General features: G+C 43.0%; 1 protein-coding gene across 6 annotated transcripts in view; it reads left to right on the top strand.

Moving 5' to 3' along the window:
* Nucleotides 1-13351, top strand: part of stxbp5a (syntaxin binding protein 5a (tomosyn)) — a 105777-nt gene that overhangs the window by 50983 nt on the left and 41443 nt on the right. For all 6 annotated transcript variants that reach the window (XM_074616495.1, XM_074616494.1, XM_074616492.1 and 3 more), the window contains 2 exons: nucleotides 2523-2657; nucleotides 11822-11885. In XM_074616495.1, coding sequence (XP_074472596.1) covers nucleotides 2523-2657; nucleotides 11822-11885 — 199 coding nt within the window. The remainder of the gene's footprint in view (nucleotides 1-2522; nucleotides 2658-11821; nucleotides 11886-13351) is intronic.

Raw genomic sequence — 13351 nt, 5'->3', positions numbered from 1 at the left:
CTCCATGTTGTAGTAGTAAGTCAGCTCGTGCATCGTGTGCATCAGGGTTGGAAATCACCAGAGGCCCCACGATACGATATTATCACGATACTTAAGTCGTAATACGGTCTTATTGCAATCTTAAACATTTTGCGATATGCTGAGTTTTGCGATAAGACATATTGCGATTTATTACCTTTTGTGATGCAGTTTTCACTCTGTTCATCTCAGAGTTTTCATTCACATATCTTGAGGTCAGAGGGCAATGGACCCCTTTGAAAATAGCCATGCCAGTTTTTCCTCGCCAAAATTTAGCGTAACTTTGGAGCATTATTTTCTTCCTGACAAGCTAGTATGACATGGTACCAATGGATTCCTTAGGTTTTCTAGTATATAATACCAGAATCTTCACTTTAAGACTGAGCCTGATACAACCTCTGAAAACACAGAAACGCCTGCAGGCCAGGGGGATTGTTAAGAGGTTTTTCCCCCACCTCTAATGTGCATAATACAACAATTCACATAATACAATTTGCATAATTAGCATTCCTCCAAGGTGTATTCTGCAAAGCACATTGGTAGTGTATATACAGATATTTAGTAGGAGAAAGGATTTGCAAGAAAGTTTGCTCTTAGTCAACTTGCCTGGTCAGATGAGACTTCAATGTGCAACTCTTATAGTGTTACTCTCATATTTGATTAAGCCGGACCATATTCCCGCTCTGTGTAAATGTAGGTTAGTGTGTTTAAGTGTTGTTTTGTGAGTCTCTGTTCACATTGTGGACAGTGTGGATGAGATTTATGTCACGTAGCCTGATACCTCTCCTCCAAAAAATAATGAATATATTCATGTTTTGGAGCAGAGCATTGGGGTAGAGAGGGAAGGTGTGTGTGTGTGTGTGTGTTGTAGTAGGAGCTGTTACACTCAATACAGCCCTGGAGCAAGAGTGTGAGATAGTCTCAGAGAGAGAGGGAGATATTAAAACACACAGGAAAGACACTCAAAGTCACTGCAAAGACATGTTTAAACACATTCATGTTTTACTGTGTTAAGTGTATGTACTGTATATGTATACTGTATAATGCTATGTGTCTGTTTAACCCTTTATCATACAAAACACATCCACATACCGCTAACGTCCTTTGCCAAATATGTTTAGGAGGAAACTTAATTGAGGCTCCGGATCACTTGCAACATTTTTTCCAGTCCAGCAAGCATCACATTCTTACACTTTACTTGACTTTCATACCAGAGACTCAGAAACCAGAGTTTGCGTCTCACATTTTGTTAGTTTTAGTCTACTAAAACGTGGTTAAGGTCAGGGGAAGAAGAATATTGCTCTTAACCATAAAAACGTGAATCATTTTAGTTGATAGGAGCGGCTATTGTCGGGAAAACAAATGAAATATGTTGACAGTGAAGGTTTTGCACATACATTCAATTAAATTGCGTCCTTGTTATGTTGATATTTACAATGAATATGTCGATAAAAATAATATATTTCCCTGATTATATAGGAGACGGGTTTGTAATGTTATAGTTTGGAAAGAGTCATTGAAGCACGGAGTTTATTTTGATCTGTCCTGGGGTGCTGCATGCATGAGGCCTGGTCTTGAGTTGAATGCCTGTTGTATTAATTCATCTCTGACAGATACCATTTGATCGGATTATAAGAAGAGAAGACACTATTTTATCTCAAAGTACTATTTTCTTGACATACTATATCTACTTAGAGCGTCTTTGACAGCAGATATTACATTCAGATATTAAACTTGTTGTGCGGAGTGATTCCATGAGCTAATCTGTCACCAACGCAGAGGAAATACTCCAGCGTGTCCTTCCTGTTGGATATAATGGATAAAGAAGAAAAGTGCTGTCAAAAAGAGATGGATACAACTTTATTTCTCTTCCTTCATGGGTGGTGTGTCCCAGCTGATGAGCCAGGGGCGTTCTCTTATAGATAGAGGTCCACAGGTGTAGCTCAAAGCGCCGCGCGGAATAATAAAGGATCGGGCGGAGGAGACGGACGACCTTGAAATATTAGAAAAGGCGCATTACCAAGGGTGTACATTATTATTCCTCAGACGGATTGGAGGGTGAAGTGAAGGATGGATGAAAGAACAAAAATGATGAAAAAGGGATGAGAAGATGAATGGATCGCCAGAGTTAAGGAGGGAGGGGTTTCTAACCTCTCATTAAACCTAAGTCTGATGGATGGATGAAAAGAGGAGATGGTGATGAAAACAGGAGAATCACGGGTGTGTCTTTGCCCTCGTGTACCCTGTAGGTCTGGAGAGAAGGGGCTGACTCAAAAATCTCTTTGGTTTGCCACTCTCATCTCGACTGCTTCGACCTGATGGAGGGGTAAATAATCCTCTCAAAGTTTTGCATAATTCGTCGTCTCCCGTTATAATAGGACGTCGAGTGATTTCCGACAAAGCTTCCGTCTGTGTCCTCCTCCCTGGTCCCACCTGGTCCCCCTTTTTGTCTTCCTTTTTCTCTGTTTTTAGTCTTCTAACTCTCCTTCTCCTTCTCTTCACAGAATAACTTTCTGCCACCTGCCCTTCCAGAGTAAATGGTTGTACATCGGCACAGAACGAGGGAACATCCACCTCGTCAACGTGGAGTCCTTCATGCTCTCAGGCTACGTCATCATGTGGAACAAAGCCATTGAACTGTGAGTGTTAGCTGCCCACGTGTCACCCTCTGATGCCGCCTCCCACTCTCAAATGTTCCTTGCATTTGCTCTCTTCTTCCTCTTCTTCAAATGCTGCACACTTTAGCATGCTGCTGTATGGTTTTTTTGAGCCGTACGGAGTGTGGGGGCGGGGGGGTTCTCGTCCACAGTGAATCACTGATACGCAGATCGATACTTGAACTCTGTAGGAATCAAACTCATATCGCCAGCGCTGCAACATTGATCCCGGGGTCTATTGACTCGCATTGCAGCACTTAAGTGAGGTAAGGGATGCTGTGTAATCAGCATTTCACCTCTCAAAAGGTTATTGTAGCTTAAATGTAATGAGATAAGAAGGAATCATTAGTCAGTCTATCATTTCCGGGCAGAGTATCGGACTCCAGGTAGTGAGCGACCTGTCTCTTTGCCGTTTCAATGTATCTGTCAGTTTGACAGGCTCCATTTTGGTTCCCCGCTGTACAGACTTAAATTATTCACTGGAGCGTTTTGCTTCACGCTTTTCCCCCTCATCCCCTTCTGTGCATGTGTGTGTGTGTGTGTGAGGGCGGAAGGAGGGAGGGGGTGGAACAGGTGTCTGCCGAGATCAGTGTATGGTACACACAGACGTCTCGTCTCGTCGACAGGGCTGCGGGGAAGAAAAGGCGAGAGCGAGTGGTGGGAGAGCAGGAGGGGGAGGAGGAGGGGGAGGAGGGTGAATGTATGATGGAGAGGAGACGGGAGCGGAATGGATGAGACAGGGCTTTGGCCCGGGGTAAAGGACATGCAGAGGAGGAGGAGTGATGGAGCAGAGGAATGGAGTGGTGACAGAGGGATAAATGCAGGTAGCAGAGGGCAGAGCAGAAGAGGAGTCATGCAGATAAGTGAGGAGAGAGAGGTGGAAGGAAAAGGTTTCCAATTAAAGAAAAAAAGGACAGAAGAGGAAGGCAAGGAGTGATAATGATGAGATAGAGGGTAGATGTGGATGATAAGAGCGAGAGGTGGATACAGGAGATGTTCTTGACTAAAGGACAAGCAATAACCTTTCCTTCCTCCTCCCCTTGTTTATTCACCTAGATGTCAATGCATGTTTCCACTGGCCTCCACACATTATTTCAACACATCACCTCCATTCCAAAGCTGCTTCTGTTGCCATGGAAAGGTTCTTTCTATGGAAAGTTCATACATCTCTATTAATAGTAATAGTAATAATAATGGACTTCATCTATGTAGTGCTTTTGACTAAAGCCTCTCATTCGCCCGTTCTCAAACACACTTGGCATGTAACTGTGCTACAAGGGACCGGCTGTAACCATTGGGAGCAATTTGAGGCTGATAAGCGTCTTGGTGATGTGGATAGGGAGAGTCAGGGATCATACCCCAAATCCTGCGATTAGAGGATGACCACTCTCCACCTGCCGAACCTTAGCTGGCACATAAAAGTGTGATTTTAAAACATCCCCAAAGGAAAAATGAGTTTCTACCATTTAAGCTGTAAGGATCTGTAACTCCATGGTGTTTTATATGAACAATTTCTAAATCTTTGAAGCAATATGCCCTTCTCCAAGCTGTAAACATTGCAGCAAACTCACTATATTAGTCCAAGATAATAATCTAAATTTGCAATAATACAATGACAAGTTCTTACAAATTACAAGTGACATACAGTATATCATAGTTTGTAATATTCCTAAACCATATTGACCTGCATATGTACCGCTCACGTTCCTGCTCTTTCCTGATATCTCTTCCTCGCCCTCCCCCCAAACTAATTGCACTCATCATCAATACATCATCTAACTTAGCTTTGTTAAGCCGCAACACTTTCTCTGACATGTTGTTGTTTCCATCCAAACTGTAGCACTGCACCATTAGTTTGAGGAAATGAGCTTTCCATAATCTTTTGATTCAGGCCTCAATCACTCACACAGCCATTCTGTGGGATATCGTGTCTTGAAGATGGCGGCAGTGCCAGGAATCGATTCTGGGATTTGTTACAGATGCTCTCAGTTTGCATATCTGTTTGAGTGTCTGTGGTTTTGCTTTGATGCAGATCAGAGAGGTGTGATGTGACTCTATTGTTCTCTCTCCTTGTGTCTCTCTGCCAGCTGTGGGGTTGGTAGGGTAGCAGTCCAGGTACAAAAGCTTCTGTCCCATTGTTCTATTCTGACATTGTCATCAGAAGAACATAGACATTTAACTAAATTAACTGGAATTACTGTAGCGCTGTAAAGATGAGTCGAAAGACTGAAAATGTATCGACAATTTTTTCTTTAAAGGTACAGTGTGTAACATTTCGGGGCATCTATGAGCAGAATATAATATTGTTATAACTATGTTTTCATTAGTGTATAATCACCTGAAACTAAGAATTGTTGTGTTTTCGTTAGCTTAGAATGAGCTCTTCATATCTACATAGGGAGCGGGTCCTCTTCACGGAGCCGGTCGACATGTTGCTCCGCCATGTTTCTACAGTAGCCCAGAACGGACAAACCAAACACTGGCTCTAGAGAGAGCCTTTCGCATTCGCACCATAGTTCTCAGACACGCTTATGAAGTGCAGAGTGCAAAACCGTGGTACCGTCAGCCGCCGTCTGACTTCCGTTGCTCCCAAAGTAGTGTTATGATGGTATGGATGGCCTCTGAGCGAGGCGAACGGTGTTACCACGGTTGTGCACTCGGCGACTCATGTTGCCACAGTCTTGGAAAGGGAGGAGTGAGCGAAGGGTTACTCAGTTGGTTGCAATCTGCAACCACACCACTATATCCCGCCAAATTCTACACACTGTACCTTTAAATAATTGATTAATTTTGTGAATCATTTATCAAGCAAATATGGCAAATCACCGCTTTTCTCTATTTTATATCATGATAATTTGACTGTCTTTATATTTTGAACTGTTAGTTGGACAATAAGCATTTGAAGTTGTCCCCATTGGGCTCTGGGAACCAGTGTTTTCCACAATTTTGAAGACATTTTATGGCCTTAATGAAATGTTGGCCTTGCGGCTAGGTCATAGTTCAGTATCATTAGCTGTGCACTGCTGTAAGAGTCGTCTACATTAGTTTACATTGTCATAACCCGGCTCCAATACATACGTACTGTTGAAAGCATTATTTAAAGATTGTATTTTAAGCCCTCCCCGCTACACCTCTGTTGCATTGCGATAACCTTAATGAGGCCGGGATATGGTGTGTACCGGGGTCAACGTCCCTTGGGCCCTGCTATTTGGAGACGAGCTGCAGTAGCAGCGCCAGTGGCCCCAGGCCCGGTGTGTTTGTATGACTCACACCTCTGTTCCCAAGCTACTGTACTGGACAGACTATTAGACAAACACACATCTTACAGTACATAAAAACCAACTGCATGGCACTATAGTTCAGTCAGTGCTACAGGCGTTAAGGACATTGCCATAAGGCCACATGTGAATCTGTGTATGTTCACATGATGCATAATTGTATGTATATATTCAGGGATGTTTGCATATTTGTACCTGGCAGTGTCTGATTTGATTCAGCTAGATGGTCAGTGGGTACAGAGAGCCACGGCGAAGTGGGAGAGGAGTGGTAAAATGTTAACAGCTTACTCTGACACATAGTTCACATGAACATGTTGGCCGGAGGCTTCTTCTGTCCTCTTTTATTTCCTCCCACTCAGGACCCTGAAGCTACTGTAATTACTTGTTTGAATTTTAATGCTTCTACGTATGTTCCTTTGTACTGTGTTTTTATGCATATGTGAGGTCCTCAGCTGGTACAGCAGCAGTGCATTACCAGGGACGCATCACAGCATCCAGCATCCCAAAAGCCATGTACAGTTGTTCTAGGACCTCGGGCTGCAGGTGTAGGCCTAGCACAGTGATCTCTCCTGGGGGCGGACGCAGCCTTCCAACACCCCATGCACTTAGAGGTGGAAATTACAAATCACTTTGCTGATTAAAAATATTTTGTTCAGTACAGAACAAAGATTTGTAGTCACACATTGTGCAGTTTGCACATCAGTAAGCAATCATGTCATTATTCATAAGGTGCTGCTTCTGTCTGTCTTCACTTCAGTCTTGGATTCTAAATAAGTCTGTTGCTTGTTCGAACTGTTTCGCTCAGTTTAATACAAAACTAAAGCTATATAAGCAGTTTCAGGAGAGACAAAGTATACTGGCGCAACACCAAAACTTTATTAGAGGACTAATGTTTCGACGCCAGGTGTGTCTTCATTAGAATAAAAAAAGATGCATGTTATACTTCCTCCTTCATTCTATATAAGCACTGTTATAGGTAAATAGTTCATCAAACACTTTTATGGGGACATACGTTTATTTGCTTTCTTGCCGAGAGTTAGATGAGAAGATCAATACCACTCTCATATCTGTTAACTATAACGCTAGGTACAGCCAGGATACACTTAGCTTAGCGTAGCATAGATGACGCAGGGGAAAACAGCCAGCTAGGATCCGTCCACAGGTGAAAAAATCAGCCTAGCAGCACCTCTAGTGCAGAGTTTACACTACACAATTTAAACTCTGATTTTACACTTGCCGGAAGTTTTTTGAGATCGTTGACAAAAGCCCCAGATTGGAGGCGAATTGGCGCTCGCTCCTGTGAGCGATGATTGCTATGTATGAATTTTCAGACGCAATGCGTCACAGATACCCGAGAGATATCAAGAAGGTTAAATATCTGGACATGTCTGCGAGTCCAAACATTCTTTTGACCGGAAATGACTGCAGCGATGACCTAAAGCCAACGAGAGTGCAAGATACAGGATGAGGGAAATATCGGGGAAGAGGCGTAATCATTTGTTAATTTATTTATTTACTTCCAATTGTATTTGCAGAGCAGACAATCCTTGCTGCCCAACCATTCCCTCCTCAATATTCTTTACTTTTTTCTTCCTTGGTTTTTCGCTGCAAATCAGCACCCAAACATGGATCAAATGGTAAAACTTGGATTGCTAGCTTTTGCAAACATGTGTTCCGTAGCTTAACTACCATATGGGATGGTAATGATTGTTCCACGTATTAGCAAACCCTCAAGCATTACCAAGGAAACAGAGTTATGGCTTGTAAAAAAGACTTAAGATTTTGATTGCAAAACGCATGCAAATATAAATTAATGGTTTTAATTTTATTTCTTTGGCAAGTTGCCATGGTATAAGCGGGATAATCGCCTTCGAGGTGTCCATAATCAGGAATTAATGGACGACGAGGAGGCCATATCCATTAATTCCTGATTATGGACACCTCGAAGGGCATTATCTCTTACTTAACTGACAGATAAGTGAATAAGCACATTTCCTAAATTATCTACTTTAACTGCAACACATCACATTGTTTCTGTTGCTCCGGATGTCTTTCAGTAAGCTTTTAACCAGCAGGTTTCATTCTGCGTGTCACGGCTGAGCTGACAATGGCGCTGTGAGTAAACAGCATGAGGGGATCTAATGCAAAAAGCTACTGTTATGGTCAGTTTGAGGATTTAGTATTCAAATTTTGTTCTTTCATGTACAGAAAACCTCTTAGAACACCAGCTGGGCCAGCGCTTTCATCTGGAACATGTCTTTTCTATGCTGGAATAACATAGCAATCATGTATGATTACACGGAGAGTCATACATAACAATGGACTCAAATATGAGCTTTACATAAGCTCCTATGCATTAACACACACACGCACGCACATGCACACGCACACGCACACGCACACTCAGAGTCTATCAAGGTGACATGAGCTCACATGGGCGTGCTGCAAAACGGGCTGTTCAAGCCATGTTGCCGCGGACACACTGCCATGGTGACTGCGCCTCTGCTGCCTCACAGAGCGTCACCCGTGGTGACACCAGATGTTCAGGACTTCACTGTGCATGCGTGTGTCAGTATACATGTATGTGTGTGACTGCACTGAAGCGATGTTTTCAAATTCAGCGAGGTGTTACCCTTTTCTATTGCTTAAACTTCCCCCCCCTGCGTCATCCACACACCCACAGACATTTGCTCCGTGGTGCGTTTGTGTGCTTGCAACACATACGAATAGTCCATTTTCTTTAATGTACTTGAAGGCATCACTGTGTTGGATGAATATTTGATATTCAAAGAAAGATTTGGTGCAATAAAGGTTTATAACGGATCACATTTTTGAACAGAATGTGCCAGGGGGGGCGAACGTTTTCAAGATTTTATGATGTGCTGAACAAGCATTATATTTGCCACAAGGCATTTAGTTTAACTGTAGTAGTCATGTGTGTGTGTGTGACATGAAAGACCTTGAACTAGTAGATGCAAAACCAGAATGTGACACCTATAACTGTGAATGATGCTATGAGGATAATGGCATGCTCACAGCCAAACAACTTGTGTACATAGAAACACATAGAGTGGTATGCCATGCATGCACACTAAAGCATCTATCTGTATGCACATTCAAAAGCTATCAGAGACACACATGCACCTATATACACACACATACCCAAATGCTCTCGTCCCCGAAGACCTTTTTTTACTCTGTATGCAAAACGCAGAGTCATTAGCGGTACGCAGGCAGAAATGTGTGCTTACAGGAGCGTGCTGAAGTAGTTAGGCAGGCGTTGTTTCTCTTTGTGTGTGTGTGTGTGTGTGTGTGTTTGTGGCAGAGTATGGATGATTTTTGGGAGCCTGTCTGCTGCCCTGCCCATCCTGCCTCTGTTGCCATGGTGATTCCTTCATCTCCAAACCTGAACATGTATTTGTGGACTTTGTGAATGTGTTTGTGTCAGATTTATTTACTGTATAACAACAGGTTTTTAACAAACCAGATTTGTTTACGGGAGTCTCACGGGGGGTGGGGGTGGGGGTGGGGGGGGGGGGGGGGGGAGAAAAAGATGGAGAACATTGTGCATAAAATCCTCAAAACAAGAGGAAATAAATAAACCACGTGGGACAAGGCGGGCGAAGCTCTCATGCAAGTTGCGTTTTGTAATTCAGCAAGACGGCTAATTGTTTGTTATGAATGTAGGTTTTTGCAAATGGGGTGGATGTTAAGATGTGTCTTAATTGTGCCGACATGCAAATGTGTCTGTGTCTGTGTGTGTGTGTGTGTGTGCATGTGCGTTGTGCTGTGTACGACTGCTAGCTGAGAGACAGGCAGTGAAGGGGGATTAGATAAATCAACAGCTCCAGCTGCAGCAGAGCTTAGGTAATAAGGCTACGGCACAAACAGGCTAAATATAGAGACAACTGACTGACTGCCTGCCTGCCCACTAACTGCTACCTTCCAACACACACAAACACAAACACACACACACACATTGCTGTAGACGCTTCCCTTCTTTGGCCTTTTGCTTATAACGTAGAAGGCGATTTGTTAACTTTTAACAGGGTTCGTTTCGTTCACCCTCTTCTTGGTTCTGTATTTTTTTAACCCCCCCCCCGCAGCTATTTAGTTTAGAGATTATATTATAGATCCAAGACGAAACAGACAGAAGGGTGGGACTCAGTCCGTCTGCTACTTCAGCACCACGGACAGCGCCATGGATTTATCAATACACAGCACAGTTAGGCTACTGATATTTCAGAGCCATGGTCGGGGCCATAGATCCTAACTTACACAAACCTCAGTCGGATAAAGGATCAATGAGTCAGGCAGACTAGAACAACTTATTCAATTAAACAACCCCTCTGCCCCTACACAGTCTCTGCTACTAGGGGATGGAGAGAGGGCAGGTTAACAAGGGGCATGCATTTTGGTCATTTTGCTAACAAGGGGGATGGTATCCCCCCCCTCAAATAGCCTACTGCTTATACTCATATACTGTAGTCATGCAGAGATGGAGGGCTAAACTTACGAAAAGGGGTTTACATTAATCTTCTGCTTATGGATTTCAATCCAAAAACATGTATTTCATTGGAATATATGCAGTTTTTGGAGTAAATATGATTTAAAAAAAAAAATATTTTTATAAAACGGTCACTATATCCTGAAAGTAGTGCATCAGAAATCTGAAAAAAATCATGTGTCCTCTGGTGTCCTCCGGTGCTCCTAATGGCACCTGCAAGATTTCTTATCAGAGCCGAGCTGGAGCCTGCCGTCTCTGAGCAGCTGTCAATTACACGTGAACTCCGATCAAACGGTCGAACTAGGCAGCGCTGATCAAATATGAATTAATATTCTGTTACTGTAATGCCTATTTCTCTAGTGTACTGTTTAGCTGTAAAATGATCAGAGTTTGCAAGCGATACAGCTGCCTCCTTTTGAATGAACAGCCAATAGGAACGCTCTCTCTCTGAAATGACCTGTGATTGGCCAAAGTCTCCCGTCACGAGCTAGATATTCTAAAGCCTGAAAACAGAGCCATGAGGAGGTGCAGCAGTCTAGTTTTCTCTCAGAGCACTTGAATCACAATATGCTGAAATGTTATTATGGAAATTTTTCCCCTATGATGCCAAAAACATTCTGCCTACTGCCACTTTAATATTATCACCAGCATGTCTTGTCCTTCACTGTCAAACTTACAGATGAATAAAAAAACTCATGGCCTTCTTTCGCATTACTTATATTTGGTTGCAGCTCCTTCCTCTTTCCTCTCCTTGCCGGGCATCCCTGCCCTTGCTCCCTGGTGTTGGGGTTATGTTTCAGGCTCTAACAGTCACTCTTTTTCAGCTGTGACCTTCTCTGGCACTGCGCAGCCCACATCATCTCTCTGAGGCAGGGGAAGGTTAGGTAAACTCTGCAGCCACGTGGCACGCAGAGAGAGGAGCTTTGACATAAGGCTGTCTGGAGGGTAAAGCACAGACAGGAGGAGGAGAGGAGGGGGGGGGACTGCCGAGCATTTTCTGCTGTCTCCTCTGACATGCAAATGGTCACACATACACACACACTCGACGCATGCACGCACATACACAGCCAGTGGGGACTGCCTGGCCTGACAGAGCCATCCATCACAACCTTAAGTGAGCTTATGTCTTTGAACAGCCTTTTAGAGCCTTGGAGTGATTGGCAGCTCTGTCCTCCCTGGCGGACTTCTTTCTCAGGTTCAAAGACACTCGCTTCCCACCTTAACCTTCCGCATACATCACTGATGTGATGTGAGTGAGCTATATGCGTTACAGCCTTGTGTTGATGTCTGAGTACTGCATCATAGCTTGAAGAGGAAAACACTCCCTATATGCCTCTCTCTTTGTCTCTCTCTCTCACAAGGTCCTCCAAGGCTCACCCTGGACCAGTCGTCCACATAAGTGACAACCCCATGGACGAGGGAAAGGTAAAGGACAACACTTTTTCTCTGTCCACACGCACGTGCAAATACACACAAACTCGAAATCGCATGTGCTGTTTTTGATATATTCTCTGTCATTCTCTCTCCTATAGCCCTGATCCCACAGAATGCATTTTGCAGGTGGAAAACGCGAGGCGCACCGCACTGTCTTTTTGTTGCTCGATCAGACAGAGCGTTTTTTTTCTTTTTTTTCAGTATGCTTCGTCTTTTTATTTTATATTGTTGCTAGGCAACCACCAAATCAGTGCTAATGTTACCTTAATACCATGAACTGTACACTTCCCAAATAGTTCATAGTACAATTAAAATTAATGAAAACAACTTACCATAAAATCTAAAGTACCGCACAAATTTGCCTCCTGCTGTTTTCTGTTCAGATCATGGTGACTACGGTTGGTAAAGTCATATAGTTCCAGGTATACAGCAAAAATCACCAGAATGAGGAAAACGCTACAGTAATGACGCAGAGCGCTTTTCCTCTCGAGTTGAATTTGTATCAACTCGAGGAGTTCAGGGCGCTCCTGTAGGAACCTGAGGCGCACAACGTGGATAAACGCGAGGCGCTCAGCAACGCAAAAGCAGTGCACCAAAAAACTTTGTCACACTCATTGAAAACAATTACAAAAAGCTGCACCGAAGTCTGCTAAAACTCACTCTGTCTGATCGGGGCCTATAGCAGTCACAAACAGCAAGTTCATAAACAGTATTACATTGCACACCCTCACAAACGGCAAGGTGTTGTTACTTTGATGACAAATAGGTCCAGTATTTTACGTTGCAGTGAGAATAGACGGTACAGACTGTATGAAAGCCTTGACTTGGAGAGGCTGGTTTGCTCTCTCTATACTGTATATTATCTATACTCTTTCTCTATACTGTAGGGATGTCACGATACCAGAAATTAAGAAGTCAATACCAATGCCAGTGAAATTACACGATTCTCAATACCCAAATTGATACCACAGTAAAAAACAAAACAATAAACACTTTGAGCTAGTGCTAGGAAGTTAAAAAAATAATTCTCTCTCTATAATCTATTTATATTAATATAAAAAACATATCCTCCAAACAACTGTATTTATTTAAGTTTCTTGCCAAAAATAGAATTAAATTTGAACACATCATGATAATGTTATAATTTACCGTTGCAGAATTTACTGTATAGAGCTTAAACACATCATAATGAAACTCAATGCAACCTCCGTTAACATCAGCTGTTAGCTTCGTCGGACTGTGTTGCCCACCGGCTGCTAACAGCTAATGTAAACTAGCTTTCCTCCTGCCGATACCAACAAGGATTTGTTGTTCACAGTGTTGCATTATCAGTGAAAAAATTGGTTAAGTACTCTGGAACGTCTATCGTGAGTTTAACGTGTCCTTTTGGATTTTAGACTCCGTTAGTCTCCAGTCCCCCCGGTACCTGCTGTACTATAGAAAAACAAGTACTGTCA

This window comes from Sebastes fasciatus, chromosome 18 (assembly GCF_043250625.1).
Source record: "Sebastes fasciatus isolate fSebFas1 chromosome 18, fSebFas1.pri, whole genome shotgun sequence".
Lineage (NCBI taxonomy): Eukaryota > Metazoa > Chordata > Actinopteri > Perciformes > Sebastidae > Sebastes > Sebastes fasciatus.
The sequence above is the reverse complement of the archived record's forward strand: the minus strand, read 5'-3'. Positions and strand labels throughout refer to the sequence as shown.